Source organism: Primulina huaijiensis, chromosome 12 (assembly GCF_012295235.1).
Source record: "Primulina huaijiensis isolate GDHJ02 chromosome 12, ASM1229523v2, whole genome shotgun sequence".
Lineage (NCBI taxonomy): Eukaryota > Viridiplantae > Streptophyta > Magnoliopsida > Lamiales > Gesneriaceae > Primulina > Primulina huaijiensis.
The window spans coordinates 4,303,520-4,321,427 of NC_133317.1; the positions used below are offsets into that span (position 1 = coordinate 4,303,520).

Consider the following 17,908-nt stretch of genomic DNA (forward strand, 5'->3'; position numbering starts at 1 on the left):
AGCCAATTGTCAAACATCATCAAATAATATTACACCCAAATTCAACCTAAATATACAACACGCTTCTTTGCTTCTTCCCGCATTCCATTCTCTTCGTTTGAATTCATTTTCTTTTTCTCTTTTATGATTGTGATATTATGTTGAGGCTGTGGAAATGGTACCAGAATTGCTTGGCGACGCACCCAGTTAAGACCCAGGTGATTAGCTCCGGCTTGATTTGGGGAGTTGGTGATATTGCTGCTCAAACCGTCACTCAATCCACCTCCAGAAGAAGCTATGTGAGGATTTTTTTGGGTCTTTTCTACATCGATTTTTTTTATCATATTTAATGGCTCAGGTTTTTATATATAGTTTTTTTTTAATTAGTTGCGCCTAATTTTGTTTATCTGTTTGTATTTGTGTTTCGTTTTTCTCAAGTTGTTATGTGACAATATATAGTTGTGTGTTAAATATGCGTTTGTGTTGTGTGTGTTTCGAGTGGACGGGGTGTGGATTTTTCATGGATGTTCGGGTGCGGATGGCATGGCGGTTGATAATCCTAGAATTTTCGTGATGGAACTTACATTTTAAGAATGGATAGCCATAAAATCAATGTTTCCTCGCTGTATCCTGTTTTTGTTGTTGAACTAAACGCTGGTAATTGAAAACCTTTTATTTATCTGTCTGTCCCGCTGTGGTTTTATTGTTCAAAGGGCATTAAACATCTCCAGAAGATGAGTTATCAAAGACTTATTAAATTGTTACATCTGCTAATGTGCTATGTTTATGTTTCTATAACTTTGTGAACGTGTTGCACGTTTTCTTCACAAAATATGCGAAGTCATATGTTATAATTTGTGGATATGCATAGCTATTAGCTGTTCGGTCTCATACGCACATATCTCTCAAGAATCCTTAATGCAAAACTTATCTGGCAGGGAAGTGAGATGTTAGTACTGGAAGGAGGGTAAGATATTAATGGTTTAATCCTTCTTTAGTTGAGGAGAAAGACTTTCTTTGCGCTCCCAATCTCTTATTGATTGGCAAATCATTTTTGGTCTATTTTCCCAAAGTGACATGAATCTTCCACATGAGCGTTCCTCTTATACTTCTAATTGATTTAACTGAGTTTCCGTCTTACTGAAAAGAATAAAGGTCCTCGTGTTCATTTTGAACTTACTACATATTTTCTTTCGATCATGAAGGATGTTTATGCAATCTGTTGGTTAGCTTTCTTTAAGGCTGTGCTGTTTATATGCTTGTATATAACTTTGAATGGAACAAATGCATGATGGTTTATGCAGTTGTGCGCAAAACTGTTATCCATGAATATTGAATGATTAAACTTTAGAACTGTTCTCATGTTCATGTTTTTTCTTAAAAGATGGAGAAAGATACGACCAGTCTCACAATGGTAAGTTTACTTTGGTTATTTTGGAATTAGATTGTGTTTTTTCCTTTAAGCATTAGATATTACAAAATGTTGCACTAGCATTCTTTATTCCTTTTCCCTGGTGTTTCTAATACTTGTTGAAAATTAAACTGCCACCAACCCCTCGAATGCATGAGACCTGCCAAAATGAACATGAAATGAATGTTTTCTTCTTCTTCTTCCTGCTCATACGTCTGGTAGTCATACACAGCTTTGACAATTTGTATACCTGTTGCTCTGAGAAGCTTCACAGCTTTATTTTCACATCACTGAATAGCATTACCCATTGTTTCCTCTGCAGGATGAAGACAAAGAATTAAAGATCAATTGGAGAAGAGTTGCTACTACGAGTTTGTTTGGGCTTGGATTTGTTGGCCCAGTTGGGCATTTCTGGTTAGTTTCTGTTGAGCTATGACTTTCAGAAAAAAACCCTCGTTTTCTATACTCAATTGTCCTATTAAATTAAATACGAACGCTGTCGCTTTTAAGTTACAGCCCGTGTTTAAATTTGAAAATGGATAAGTAGGTAACTGGGTTGTCCCCTGTAGCTTTTCTCATGCGCTTGATGGCCAGGTCACAGTGATGAAGCAATGGTGCATTATTTGATAGTATCCTACTGTCTTCTCTAACATGGTGCTATGTATCTCAGGAAATTCTCATGATGATAATAGTAACCATTTACTAATATTTTCAAAAACGTCAAGAGTTCAGACTGTGAGAAACTTCATGAACACTGAATGCTGTTGAAATCCAAAAAATTATTTTGAAATCAGATTTGATATAACTAAAGTTAAGATGTCTTTTTCATGTAATCTGATCGCGATTTTGTTATAGGAAATGTTTTAAACTAGTCACAAGATAGTTTTACCTATATAAAGAGTAAGATGAATAGAGTTTTAGCCCTCTAAGCATCGTGTCATGGATTTATATCTTCACTGATGAATTGTGTGGCGGATGTTTGCATTCACTGTCGAATGATTTAAATTCTCTGTTGTGTTGTCGCATATCTATTATTTAAGAGTAAGATTAATAAAGCTTTAGCCCTATAAACATTGTGTCATGGATAAGAAACAAATGGTGCTTTAGAGTTCTAGTAATGTTTTACACACGCACATGCAGTATGGTTCTCAATCTTTCTTCCACACAGGTATGAAGGGCTGGACCGTTTCATTAGATTAAGGCTGCAACTACGTCCGAATTCCTTCCGTTTTGTCGGCACAAAAGTAGCAGTCGACGGCATAATCTTTGGGCCCTTGGATTTACTCGTTTTTTTCACTTACATGGGTTTTTCTACGGGTAAAAGTGTGACTCAGGTCAAACAAGATGTTAAGAGAGACTTTCTCCCAGCCTTGATTTTAGAGGGAGGCATCTGGCCAATTGTTCAAGTTGCCAATTTTCGATTCATTCCTGTTCGTTATCAACTCCTTTATGTCAATTTTTTCTGTTTATTGGATAGCTGCTTTCTTTCCTGGATTGAGCAACAAGAAGATGCCCCTTGGAAGCAGTGGTTCAAATCGTTGCTTCCTTTGGAAGAAGAAAAACAAAAAGGCGGGTGATGGGTAATTACTTGTTCATTGTTTCAATTGGTTTCGTCTTCTGGGATCATTTTTCGAACTGTCATCAACGACCAGAATACACGTGAAACCTTGATTTGTGCTCCGGAAATGAACGTTTTGTGATTGTAGAGTTCTTGGCTTCAATATACTGCTAAAGAGGAGAGGATGGCATGTGTTCATTTTTTTGCATTTTATAGGCTTTGCTATTTTCATGAGAAGCGCGTTTCCCATATGTTTGCGAGTCATCACTTCTTGTGCTGTTGTACGCGAAATATTAATCCGACGATCAAGAGTCATTTACTCTTTGTTTCGGGGGAAAAAAAATCGTTTACTCTTTGATAATTGGATTATCATTTGAAATTAGATTCTTTTTTAGTTTCCTCTCGATTGTTTCTTTTCACTATGCTTTTCTTCTTCGCTGAAATTCTTGTAAACAAAAAGAATAATCGTTTTTAAATAACAATACCTTTATGAGAATTTTGCAAGGCCTTCAATTATTTCGTGACAAAGGATAGAAGTTGCACCTTAAATTTTTTCAAAAAAGTTCAATTTTAAGTATTTTTATTAAAAAAAGTTCAAACAATTTAAATGTTTCGGTAATATTAAGACTAGGTCTTTTGTGAGATGGTCTCGTGAATCTTTATCTGTGAGACGAGTCAATCTTACCGATATTCAAAATAAAAAATAATACTCTTAGCATAAAAAATAATATTTTTTCATACATAATCCAAATAAGATATTCGTCTCACAAAATACGATCTATGAGACTGTCTCACACAAGTTTTTGTCAGATATTAAAAAATGTTTTTGATTTTCAATTTAACATATTGTTATAGATATGATAATATAATAGAAAATGACAAAAATTATGATATTTTCTTTTTTAAAAAAGATGGTGGTAGTGGAAAATATCCCATCCCAAACCCAAATATCGGACAGTGACGCACACACTGAACGTGAAAACGCCATAGCTGAGACTGAGAGATGTTTCTGAGCCATCGACTTCCAAGAATTCACCTCATCTCTCATTTCACTTGTCCCAAACCCAAGAGGCTTCTGCTAATCACCTCAACCATCGTATCCAAACCCATACCTGCTTCCATCTCCCACTTCTCCGCGACAATCGATACCCCGTCAAAGCCCCAAGTAACTGCGCCGCTTCCTCTTGAAACTCTCTTTGTGCCGCCGGATACAGACGTTTCATCTCTAGAAATCTCGAGCTTAGGCGCGAGAATCTTGAAGGGCTCGAATATCGTGCTGAGTAAGTATGCTGCAGGCGATGGTACTGAAGTTGTGAATTCGGAGTTTGTGAAGAGCAGTGTAACAACTGAGGACTGTCCTTCAGATGGGATACCGGAATTCGCGCTCGTGGGCAGGTCTAATGTGGGGAAATCTTCGCTTCTTAACTCGCTCGTTAGGCGGAAGCGGCTCGCGCTCACTTCCAAGAAGCCTGGTGTGTGCAATTTTTAGCAGTGTAGTGCGTGTTCTAGACAGAACTAGTTAGTCAGACATCATTTTGATGTGGCTTTTTTTTTGGCAGATATTATATGTTTGGTTTTTGGTTTCAATCCGTAGGAATGAGTAATTTTGCCTTTCATAAAGTTCATTTCTTATTTTTTCAACTCAAGGGAAAACTTGCTGCCGTAGGAATGAATAATTTAGCCTTTCATTAAACATCTCTGAACCAGGTTCGGTGAATCACAGAATAGAGGGATTTGTTATTGTATGCTTATAGATGGCGCTCAAGAGTGATTGAATTTGAGATCAAATGAACTTATAACTGATAGTACTATAGCTATGGAAGCTTATGAAACTTTTCATTTTTTGGCGTGATATATATAGATTGTTGCATCCAACACTGATAGCCTCTTAGGAGTGTTCTTTTGTTCATTTTTTGGAAGCTAAACAGGATTAGAGGACTTGATTTTGTATAGTTTATCGTCAGAAAGGACATTAGGTTTGTCTAATTTGTGATGCAAAAAGGAGTGAAGCATTGAATTTCCTGTACAAGATGATAGAAAATATTTATCTGGAACTATTCAAAGTACAATTTTTGTTGTGAAAGTAACTATATTGTCGTGTTTCCATTTTCAGGGAAGACACAATGCATCAACCATTTTCGCATTAATGATAGCTGGTACCTCGTCGATTTACCAGGCTATGGGTATCCACTTGACTTTGGATTTCTTGATTTTCGCTCATTTTATTCGGTTTCACTTTTGTGATTGGCGTTAAAAGTAAGAGTCGGTTAGATATACAAATAAACAATTGTGTGACAGTAGTTTGAATGCACCTGCTTATTTCTTAACGTAAATGAACACCATAATTGTACTTTTAACATCATAGTGGCCTAGTTTTCTACAACGTGCTGCATTTTAAATTATATGCTGCATCCATGCGCTATTTCTCTATTTTTGGATGTTCAACACGTGTCCTCGTAAACTGGTTGAATACATAACATAGTTATCAAAAGTTTACAAGCCATGCATCCATGTTCAAGGTTTAGTAAAACAGCCCATACTCCTGACACAAGCAAAGGTCCAGTACTTCGATACTGCACACATAACAATAAAGTTTTGTCCTTAGTGCATTTCTAAAGTCCAAGAAACCTCTAAGTGTGCTCTAAACACGGGGATGATAGATCCAAAACAAAATGCAAGGGAATAATGATGAATTCTTTTATAAACCAATAACTCTTTGTTTTATTGTTACATAATGGCTTGCAAAGTACATGAATAATTATACACGATGAAATTTTCTTAGAATATTTAGATCCTAGCATATCATTAATCGCATCAATCAAGCGTCACTGTGCCTTCCGCCTAGGATATGTTATAAATACCTATTCACCTTATGGTTTTAATAACTACGATATAGAACTTGCTACAAGAAAATGTTAGGTTTAGCACTGTGAGTGGCAGAAGATTTGGATATGTTAAGCTAACATGTTCATGCGCTATTTGAGTGTATGGTGTTGAAAGGGTTGTCTGAACCATGAAAAACAGGTAGATTTCCTACAGAAAACGTTTTTTCTTCTCATTTATCTCTCATATTTGTGTCTAATCTCAACCTTCCATGGAAAGGGATTTACAAAAATGGAAAAAAATGTAAAACCGATATGTTAAGTGATACTGTGAATTTTTCGACATTCTGTTCTGCTTAGCAACAAAGTAAATTGGATAATTTGTTGGTACTTGTGGCGGTGACTAATTATTGTCGTTAAATAGGTATGCAGCCGCTCCACATGAGATTCGAACAGACTGGGACAAATTCACCAAGGATTACTTCCTCAACCGGCCTACACTTGTCTCTGTTTTCCTTCTGATTGATGCCAGCATTCCCGCAAAAAAGATTGATCTTGATTATGCTAGTTGGTTGGGACAAAATCAGGTTTTAAATTTCTACTTTTACTTCTGAAAGGGAATACAAAGCAATATTCATTTTCATGTACGCGAGGAAGCTTCTCGCCGTTTTATGTTACCCTTTTTTGTGGCTTTATGGAATGCTTTATGCCATACTTGGTGTTACAACTAACTAACGGTATACTAATTTGGTACTTGCCAAGAGTTTGATAACTGCCTTTTTTAATTCATGTAGACGAATGTTCAACCAGTGTTGCAAAAAAGTGTAAAAATCAAATGTAGCTAACAAATTAAAATGCTTGAATGGTTATCTCTGCTGGAAAAGTTATCAAATCCATTTATAATTTTTAACGTTTATGCATTGGTAATCTTCACATGGTTTAATGATCATATTTATTAACAAGTAAAACCGCTAGAAATATTGATAAAGAGTTTTTAGCAGGCTCAAGAAAGTCGTGATGTCTAGATTTTGTTCACTTCTTTTTCCAGATTCCGATGACTTTAATATTCACCAAATGTGACAAACGGAAAAAGAAAAGGAATGGAGGGAGACGACCTGAAGAAAACGTCCAAGAGTTTCAGGAGCTGATACGCAACTTTTTCCAGACGGCACCACCTTGGATCATGACCAGTAGTGTCACAAACCAAGGAAGAGAGGAGATACTTTTGCACATGTCTCAGTTAAGAAACTACTGGCTCAAGCATTAGGCTTCCTTCTAGGTATTACCTCGATCCTCATGAGAGACTGATACAGTGGAATAAACTACACACACAATTTGCCCTTTTTTAAAAAAACGTAGAGAGGGGTGCGTCCCATGTGGAGCAAGAGGGAATATCGGGGAGCCCCCCCACCCCTTGTTCATTATTTTTTTCCGGATTTTGTATTGAAATATTAAACAAAACAATGCCGCGTTCCCTAAATCTCTGAAGTTCTCATTTCGCCTCTCCACACGAAGTTCTTGGCTCTAATGGCGGCTCATTCCCATGAATCCGGATCTTGTTTCTCAAGTTTTGTACTGTTTTTTACTTGCAGGGCCGGAGTCTACTGCTAGCCATATGGTTTGTAGTAAGTAGGATTCATGGAAAGTATTCCTTTGCCCTGTTCCATTGGTTTTCATGTGACAATATATATATATATTTTTCTCATTCTTTATTAGTAAAATCATTTCAAGTAGTTGCCTTTGGTCTCTATGTTTGTCTGTGTGTTTATTGATTTTATTACAACACCCATGTATTCAAATCATTGATAGGATATTTTAAGTTATCATGTCTAAACGTTAGGCGAGCTAGATGATTTTTTTAGTTTAAATATCTAATTCTTTTTGCGGGCTAGATGATTTTTTAGTCTAAATATCTAATTTTTTTTGTTCACATCTATATTTCTTCAACAATTTTTCTATATCGGATATTAAACTCAAAATCTTTGCTATAATATAAAATTCTATGCTCGAAAAAGATGGTTTGATTGCCACCAATGTATTATTTTTAAACGATCAATTATTAGATTATTTCATATATATTTTTTAAATGAAAACTTTCTATTCAAATGTGGTTTTGATTATAATTTGAATTGTTAAGAAGCCGATAAATGGATTTTTTTAAATAATTAATAAAATTAAACTATTGAAAACTTTTACGCACAATTTTGAATTTTTAAGAGTGCGTACGTTCGTACCAATAAATAAAACAATTAACTAAAGTAAGAGTTGGGCTTCACTTCATGTGAAAATTGAAATTAATGGAATAAATACAATAATATAAAGAGTACAAAATTTTACAAAAATCTATGACAGAGTCACATCATTATCTTCTCAAGTCAACTTTAGGATTGGGGAACTCGTGTTCTGAAAAAATTCTACAATAAAAAATTATTAATTGAAATTCGAAAATATTACTATTATTATTATTATTATTATTATTATTATTATTATATGATCAGACATGAGAATAAATTATTTTTTAATGATATTTCATTGTCCTAATCACATTGTATGATAGCTTTTGGTGGCTTCGACAAATTTTTGGAATTCCGACTACAAATTAAATAATTTTTCAATAAATGAGATTACATGTAATAAATTACATATATATTTTACTATTGACCCAATATAATATTTAAGTTCGAATAAAACTCGAACTTACACTATTATTCTATTTTGATAAAAAAAAAAATCGAAGCTCAATGATTTAATTTAAACGAAATATCTGAAATTTGAAACGAAATCTCGCGTTCCAGACTAAATATAACAAACTTATGACCAATTAATTATCTTTATATTTCTTTTCCCATTTCAAATGTGAGTGGCTACTAGGTATAGGATAGGATAGGATAGATCTACCATTCATGATCTTGACATCTTCTGGATATCTGAATTTATTTGCTCATGCAATGAATTTCAATTTTGATCAAAGAAAGTGCAGTGGCCTTGAAAATAAATGTAAATAATTGGATATTTAGAAGAAAAAAAATAAATAAAAATAAATATCAAATTAAAAGTTATTAGTTTATCCAATAATTGCTACTGAAATTTATTTATTTATTTTTTAATAAAATAAATCAAAATCATGCTTTGAAACTGAGACCATCTGTGTCTGATAGCATGCGGGACACACTCAAGCTCAACTTTCAAATCACTCAAGTTTTATGTCTTTGCCTCGTTGGAAGCTTCTCAAATTTCAAGATTCTCGAGACGAGCTCGTAGTCCAGTAGTCTCACTCTTTGTTGGATTAGTCGGTTCTCCGAGTTCGATCTCCCTCTCCGCGTTTGTTGTAATAAAATAAAAAAATTTCAAGATTCTCTTCCAGTTTTTTTTAATGCAAAACTTATAAATTAATTTTTATTTGATGAGCTGGTAATTTAATTAAATTTGAAAATATATGCATAAATTCGAGAAGTATTTTATAAAAATAATAAATTTATATATATCCATTTATGCCAACATTTATACATTGAAGAAGATTCGTACTTTTTTTTTTCAAAAGAAAAATTTGTTCTAAAATTAATCAAAGGAAACACATTAATTGTATATTATTATTCTTGTAAATTTTATTAATATATTGTCTTTGTTTTGTTATATTTGGAATTTTTAATGAGACGTAGGAATAATGACATTTTGTCACAGAGGAAATATAATCGCAAAAGATATTGATGTAATGTCAACCATTAGTCAAGACACTTTATAATGATATTAATCACATCACATATTTTGGTCATACTTTCAAAATTTATATTATTATTCTTTGTTTTTTGTTTTGTTTGTTTGTTTTTTTTTATGACATGAGAATCTAAAGTTAATATCTTTTGATGTGCATTGGATAAACCATATGCTAACGTAATATCCTACCAACTACACTAGTTAGATAAACCACAAAACATAAGCCATGTGCGACAAGTTATCCAAGTAAATCTTGTGTGAGTCAATACTGTCCATATTGATACTTTTGGCATAAAAAATAATATTTCTAATTAGTGACCCAGATAGAAGACATGTCTCATAAAATTAATCTATGAGACTGTCTCACTAGAATTTTTATGTCTCTTGAGAATATGTTACAAGGAAAAATCGAATTCCTAATCATTGATCGATCCGTATAAAAATACACATAATTACGATAAGACAATTCTTGTGACCTGAGCCTACTCGAGCTCTTCCCTATAAAATGAAGGCACATTCAAAATCAAAATTCAAAAACTTGGTCACGAATTTTGATATTTCCGAATGGAAAATCATAACTTCTTCCTCAGACTTTCTCGTTTGTTGTCTTCTTCTTTTGCTTCTTGCCGTTTTAGAAGCCTACCAGATCATGTTGCTCATAGCTCCATCTCCATGCAAACTGATAATAGTAACATCATTATTCCCCATGCAAACGACAGCTCGTCTTTCATCAAAAACCCTGAAAAAACTCTCGAAAACGATGGTTTTTCATGTCCAAATCCCTGCAGGAAAAACGACACCATCAACCTTTATAACTGGAGTACGTCGTCCCATAGCGGCTGGTTCAGTAGCGCCGATGAGAAGTTACAGGAGAACGACGCTTTTTTCAGCTTTTCGTCTTGCTCCGGGGAGTCCTTTCGCCTGAGAGATCACCGCCCCAAGGTAAGGTGTGATGAGATGAAAAGTATCGATGAAATTGGAGAACGTACCAGTTCTTCGGCATTATCTGCATCCATGACAGCGAAGATCTTGGGAAGCATCCGCCGTATGGCAGAACCTCCGCCGCCTCAGACCACCAACATTATTCTTCATGAAACTGCTGAAAAACCCACCGGGACAACAACCCATGAAAAGAATCATGACCTTGGGTCCGATCACATGTCAGCCAATATTCACTATTCCTGCCGTACATATTCTGGTTTGTCTCGCCGGAAAGCGACGAGGACTCGACGAAGAGCTCAGATGAGGAAGAGTTTCGGCGGCGGTTCGATTGTTGGAGAGTGTCTGGCTGTGGAAAAGAAGTCGAGGGATCCTCGTAGGGATTTCCAGGCATCAATAGTGGACATGATCTTGGCGAAACAGTTGTTCGGAGCAGAGGATCTGGAGAGACTGTTGATTTGTTTTCTGTCTTTGAATAGTGTTTGTTATCACGGCCTGATTTTCGAAGTGTTCTCTGATATTTGTGAAACTTTGTCTCGTTTTTGAGTTTCTTTGGAATTTAATGGCTTTTGTTTTTTGTTATGTGTAATTAATGTTTTATAATTAATGATTTAAAACTCTAATTTTTTTCACCAGTAGAATTTTTGGTTTTTACTTCGCCACTCGTTATTCCGGCGCAACTTTCCTATAAATATATCCCTCCACGGCTTTTTCTTCACACCAATTCATATCTACTTCCATTTTTACTCCCGGACGGTTTTAATTTCGATTTAGATTATATTTTTTAGCTTTAATTTTTAATTTATGATCATGAATTTAATTTTGTTGTTAGCTTTGTTTTATAAATTATTTACAAATTTAAAATATTTTAGATGTGTTGAGGATATTATTTAAAAATATGTAGGAATAATTATAAAATTTAAAGAATAATTTTTTTAAAAAATAATATAATTAGCGACGGTTTTTATGAATTACCGTCGCTATATAGCGACCGTTTTATGAATTAAATATTGTCGCTAATTAGCAACAGTTTTTGACGCCATCGTCGCTATTTAGCGACAGTGTTTCGTTTAACGGACGCTAATTAGCGACGAATATTCATAAACCCGTCGCTAATTAGCGACGGTAAGGTCCAAAACCGTCGCTAGTTAGCGACGATCTATATTTCTTAAACTGTCGCTAATTGGAAACCGTCGCTAATTTAGTTCCATAACACCGAAGTCATTCGCATCAATTACTTCACAAAAATACAAAACCTATGAAGTAATACAACACATTTACTTCGTCATTCTATATAAACTATGCAGTTATATATAAGCTATTACTTCTGCACTTTACGAAATCGATGATGTAGAAGACGTTGTTTTACTTCGTCATCGGTCTAATTTCAGCCAAAGACTTCGCTAATTTCTTGGATACGACTTAGGTGATAATGAGAAGTAAAATGGTACCCTATTACTTCACGTGCGTCTACTTCGGCAATTATCTACCCATTACTTCATTTAATATGCGAAGTAAATCAAGGAAATTCTACTAGAGTTTGTAAATCTATTTTAGTACTTTTTGTTCTAGATCTTACGTGAAAGATGGTTTTGTAATAGTGATCATGAGTTCAAATCAGACTCGATATGTAAATAGGCTTTAAAATATCTTTAACATGCCATGAACTTCTGGCTATGAGCTAAACCGCGATCGAGCTTGATTATCAGTTATCGGTATTTTAGATAATTTTTCCCTACAGGTTTGATCATTTCCATATAATTAATAGCATTTCACGGCTTATATTAATACAAGGTTATAAAACTTATGGGAAAAATATAATGTCCTGTTTGTACTTTTTTATGAATTAATGTCGATGAGACGACACTTATCCGATTGATTGATTCGTAAGGAAAACAATTATTTGAAGAGAGGTTATTGGGGTGCACATTAGTTATAGACAATGATAGTATGAACAGTATTGTGGCCAAGAAATGACTGATAAATGCTTTGCTTCACCCATCCAACAACTTTCAATGTCATTAGCTATGTTCTTAGCATCCATGGATGTCCCGCGAAGGCCGCGTTTGGTGAATCCCACAGCGTATAGACCACATTCGCCATTCGGAAATGCTGTTCTCGGTAGAACGAACGTCTTCCTTTAAAAACATATCATTCTCCTGAGGGGATGAAATATTGATTATTCAGCCAAACATGTCCTTTAATTTAATATTGATTATTAAATTCTTGGATTTAAGACATAGATTGAGCAAAACAACTTTTGGTCAAATTTCTGTTTTGAAAACTAACCCTTTTAAATATGTTTTAAATACAGTCGAGAAGTGTTATTTTTCAAAGACTTAGTTTGACCGATGTTATTTTTCAAATTTTCGCATCCTGCATTGCTCGACAATCGTTGTACCTTTAGCCAAGATGGGACATTGCTTTTGTAGCCTGTTGGAAAGATTATTGCATCAAAATGTTCCATACTTCCATCTACAAATTCAACTGATTGATGCCTTAGTCTTCAGCGCTTGGTCCACTGAAATCCTGCTAATGGAGAGAAAACCTTCTTTATTCATTCAGAAAAGACTTCACTACAAACTCACTATATAATTAAGTCGATTAAATAACTAGCAATCGAGTGTATAATATATGTATAGTAAACTTGTGTAAAATAGAAAGTAGAGCAAAAAAGGAAAGAGCATCCTTTTTTTTTTATTTATTTATCATTGATTGACATAACTTTGGGTCTTGGCACACTAGCTAGCTAGAACTGCCGTTTGTTAAAGCTAATCAATTTGAAAAGTGAGGAAAAAAGAGTACTGGGTAGTGATTGAGTTTTACCTTGATGTCTCCACTTCTGATCTTGTCAGGGGTTCCGACATCCAGCACCGGCGTCTTTCCAGACAAGTTCTTGAGCTCGAGCGGGCCTAATCTTGGACGGTCCAAACCAAATCGAGCAGTGTCATCGAGCATGAGCCTTGACATGGCTAGTAGGAACCGGTCGACGAGCCGAACTGGAAACAATTGTAACTGCACACATGGACAACCCGAAAGTTGATCTTCCTAACATTTCTCGTGGTAGAATGTATACCTAAAATTGTCACCAATCTGAAAGGATGAATTGAGTGTGTGTGTGTGTGTGTACATATATAACTAAAAAAATATAAGCTTTATAAAAGAAAAAGAAACCAGCAAGAATATCATTTAGCATTTGACTTTCTTTTTCAAGAAAATCGATAGTAGAGAAAGAGAGAGATGCAAAATATTCAGAAAATTTGACGTTTTTATTCTGTTTCATTCTTTCTCTCTATTCCCATGCAAATTTGAAAGCTGATCTCTTGAAGAGAAATATGAAAAGAAAATATATATCCCGATTCTTGAGTTATGCAGAATTCAAATTTCGAGTAATTATAATGTTACTCATGAATATGTACTTGACAGTATAGAAATAAAGTGCTGCAAACTTTTAAAATATAGAAAGTCGAACAGAAATAAATGAAAGATTTCTTGAGAAAATATAGTAGGTAAAACTGATCCAAACACACCTCCATCCCCGAATTCCCACACCCTACAACAACTACTTTCTTCCCCTTGTAGACTCCTCCACTTTTATACGCACTCGTGTGCGCCACATCTCCACCAAACTCCGCCATCCTTTCAATCTCCGGCACAACATCTCTGCCATCGCCACCACCAGCCATCGGTAAACATACTCCACCTCGGCCGCATCCTCCTCCGTCGACGCAGCCGTGCAAACCCTCCAGAACCCAAGGTTTTTACCATACTCAACACTCACCACGCTCTGGTTAAAAACAGGATGGATTTCGAATCTTTTCGCGTAGGATTCTAAGTAATGAATGAAGTGTTTTCTAGTCGGGTAAGTCGGGAAATCTCTAGGAAAAGGCATCAACGGCAACTCACAGTATCGTTTAGGCAAATGGAGACTCAAACGATCATATGTACTGTGTTTCCATGAAGAACCTAGACAAGTTACGTTGATCTCTCAATTATAAGACTTGACACTCCTTTCTCTTTCAAACAGACCGCAGCCGCCAGGCCCGAATGCCCCGCGCCAACTATCACGGGACCTGGAACCCAAACGCAACGTCTCGACCTCGAGAGAGAATTAAGTATTCTTCTTGCCATTGTAGTATCGATCATGAGCAGTCTTGGCCTCCATTTCTCTCATATAACCATCCATGGATATCCAAGAATGACCACAATTTATTGTAAGTAGTTTAAATATATATATATATTTTTCAGTCTGCCAAAGTTTCTGTGTATGCAAGAAGTGGCGAGTCATATTTATAAAGTGTGATGCATGTTGAGAGAATTAGTAATAAAAATGAGTTCCAAATCAATTTTAGTCATTTGGTTTTTAAATGAAGTTGTGAAATCATGATAACATTTTGTAATTTATAGTAAAGTCTACAAATTCCTCATTTCTTATAATGCATGCATGGTGTCGTCGAGATTTTTTTTTATAAAAAAAAAAAACCAAAGTTGGTTATGTTGCAATTAAAAGAATTTGGTGCAAGTAGAAATATTCTTTTTAGCAACAGAAAATAGAGAAATTTTGAGAAAATGCAAAAAATTAAATTCCTAAATATTCTTATCTTAGTTAATAAATTATTTAAAAATAAATGACTGAGATTAGCATAAAAATATTTATTTGTGCCTAAAATAAGTAATATCCTATACAGATTGGAGTGATACGTACATATAATATTGGGATGGAGTATATAATATTACTAAATAATGGATAGATCGTGTTCCTCTTAATTGGGCACATTGGGAAATAATATATAGAGGGAAGAAAGTTCCGACAGAAAACATAATTGATTGGGTAAAAGAATGGCGAAAACATTGTTATTGTCATGTTAAGAGAACAATATCGACTATTTAAAAAATGTTGGTTTGAGTAATTTTTTGATTATTCTCTTAATAAAGACGTGACCTTTTGCTTCTCATTTTCACAGAAAAGAGGCTTATTATCCAACATTTATGCTTCATGGTTTTAGAGGTTCAAAAAAGTTAATGATGAAAAGAGATGTACTTTATTGATGCATATGGGAAATCGAACTTCACCACAACAATATCGTGGAAATGTGGAATCTATGGGTGTTTTGATTAATGTAAGTGGTCACATCGATAAAGTACCGTACAAATATCAGAAGAAGTGAAAAAGAACCGACTGAGACTTACAACCACAATTGAAAGCATTCACTGGCTTTGTTTGCAAGGATAAGTATTGAGAAAAAATGATGAATCTTTATATTTTAAAAATCAAGACAATCTTATAAAGATGATAAAGTTTGTGAGAAAATAGATGTTAACATTAATAACATCTATTAAAAAAACCAAAAAATGAAAAGTGTACATCACCAAACATTCAAAAGGATATTTTGTATATTCTTGCCCAGAAAGTGAGAAAAAAATACATGAGGAGGTTAGAAGTGCAAAATCCTTTCTTCTTTTGGTTGATGATGTTAAAGATGTATTAGACAAATAGTAGATGTCTATTGTGTTGAGATTTTTTTATCGTGAAGGGTTCTTGATAAAAAGTTTTTTTGATATTATGCACGTTGTTGACACCATTATGGTAACCCGTAAAAAGGAAATATGTAATGTGTTTGGTCGACATAAGTTGCATATCAAATATATTCGGGTTCAAAGATAAGATTGAATTAACAATATGTGTGGCTCATGAAACGGACCGTGGGCTCTTTTTCCGAGAGATACTCCTCAAGCATATTATGTACATTATTTTGCACATAAGATTCAATTGGTGTTGGCAGCGGATGCTGAAAAAGAGAATATTTTTTTTCAAAATTTGATTCTATTTGTAATCTTAATAAGGCATCTCCAAAATGTCACACCGAGTTGCAATCTGCCCAAGCGATTGAAATTGCAAATATGATGGCTACTATTATTCATGAGACATGTACTAACATTAATCATATTATTACTCCTTAATAAAATTTAGTTATCATATGATTTCTCATTAATCATTTTATTTTTCAATTTTTGCCACACATGTAGTGCCCTTAATTAGATTGATATTTTGTAGCTAGCTAGCAAAACGGGTTGGAGTTCTCATTTTGAGTTGATTTGCAGTATGATAGATATGTGTAACTCTGTGATTATCATTGTTGATCACGTTGTTGAGGAAGTATCTTTGAATTCTATAAGGGGGAACCTACAAGTTCTTTGATTGCATTGAGATCATTTGATTTCATATTTATCTTATATTTAATACATAAGATTATGAGGATCACATATCTGCTTTGTCGAGCTTTGCAATAGAATTCTTTCGACATTTTAAATACAATGAATTTTGTCTCAACTACGAAAGATTTACTTCATACTTTGATAGCAGAATGTTATGATATTCTTCTGATGATCGAACAATCAATTGTGAAAATAATGGTATTGAGATACCATATATGAATATTTGTTATAGATATGCTACAAGACATTCACATAAGCAAATGATTCTATTTCAGCTGAGCATCATTATTTTTTTTGATGTATTTATATTTTCAAATTCAAGAGTTTAATAATAAATTCAATGATAATTCAAGAGTTTAATAATAAATTCAATGATGGGGGCTGTACATCTTCTTAAACTTAGCTCTACTTTGGAACATCAAGACAACTTTAAGTTGTTTAATGCTGATAAAATTTATAATCTCGCAGAGAAATACTATCATAATGGTTTTAGTGGACAAAAACTAAATTATTTGAGAAGTCTATTGGAGAATTATAAGTTTGATATAATTCATCATGAAAAGTTTCAAAATATTTTTATAATTTTTGAATTATTATGACGATTGGTAGAGACTGAATTTACACATCATTATCACTTAATTGACATATTGATTCGTCTTGTTTTAACGCTTCTTATTTCTACTGCAAAAATAGAATGATCATTCTTAGCTACGAGACTCCATAGAACATCTATCTGGAACAAGAAGAAAGCAGAGTTTTTGACAGATTCTATGTAACATCTATTTGGAATAAGAAGAAAGAAGAGTTTTTGACAGATTCTATGATTATCAAAATCGAAAAAAAAATTACTGTAAGAATAGATATTGATTCAATAATGGATGAGTTCTATCCTACGAAGAACCGGAAGGTACATATTCACTGGTTTATTAAGTGAACATTTAAAATATTAATTTTGTTCCAAGTTATTTTTTGCACACGTATTATATTACATACAATATTTACATTACATATTCTACTCTAGGGACCACGAATTTTCAAAGCCACCACCATAATTAAACGGCGGCGCTTCCACTTCCGTCGCCGTCGTTAACCCCGTTTTCTCCGCCTACGAAAACATGCTTAAATCCGTAAAGAGATGATAATAGAAATCGATCGGTCGCCGTAGAGGAGAGTTTAGAGGGGTTTCTATAAATTTCTCTGGCGGGAGGTGCCAAGTCCAATTGATTTTTCACGCGAGTTTGTGGAGGAAAAGTTGGGGGGGGGGGGGGG

General features: G+C 34.3%; 3 protein-coding genes and 1 pseudogene across 3 annotated transcripts; 3 read left to right on the top strand and 1 right to left on the bottom strand.

Annotated features, from left to right (window-relative positions):
• On the top strand, positions 1-3,348 carry LOC140989154 (uncharacterized). Its single transcript, XM_073458272.1, has 3 exons — positions 1-278; positions 1,713-1,804; positions 2,559-3,348. The coding sequence occupies exons 1-3, from the start codon at positions 138-140 to the stop codon at positions 2,965-2,967; spliced, it is 642 nt and encodes a 213-aa protein (XP_073314373.1). The 5' UTR covers positions 1-137; the 3' UTR covers positions 2,968-3,348.
• A 504-nt stretch (positions 3,349-3,852) lies between these two features.
• LOC140990314 (GTP-binding protein At2g22870-like) lies at positions 3,853-7,503 on the top strand. Its single transcript, XM_073459933.1, has 5 exons — positions 3,853-4,420; positions 5,062-5,131; positions 6,195-6,357; positions 6,819-7,049; positions 7,363-7,503. The coding sequence occupies exons 1-4, from the start codon at positions 3,952-3,954 to the stop codon at positions 7,035-7,037; spliced, it is 921 nt and encodes a 306-aa protein (XP_073316034.1). The 5' UTR covers positions 3,853-3,951; the 3' UTR covers positions 7,038-7,049; positions 7,363-7,503.
• Positions 7,504-9,951: 2,448 nt separating this feature from the next.
• LOC140990530 (uncharacterized) lies at positions 9,952-10,979 on the top strand. The gene has a single exon (XM_073460256.1). It carries the CDS (start codon positions 10,049-10,051, stop codon positions 10,967-10,969), a length of 921 nt encoding a protein of 306 aa, XP_073316357.1. The 5' UTR covers positions 9,952-10,048; the 3' UTR covers positions 10,970-10,979.
• Positions 10,980-12,356: 1,377 nt separating this feature from the next.
• LOC140990132 (indole-3-pyruvate monooxygenase YUCCA6-like) lies at positions 12,357-14,609 on the bottom strand (annotated as a pseudogene).
• Between the last annotated feature and the right edge of the window lie 3,299 nt (positions 14,610-17,908).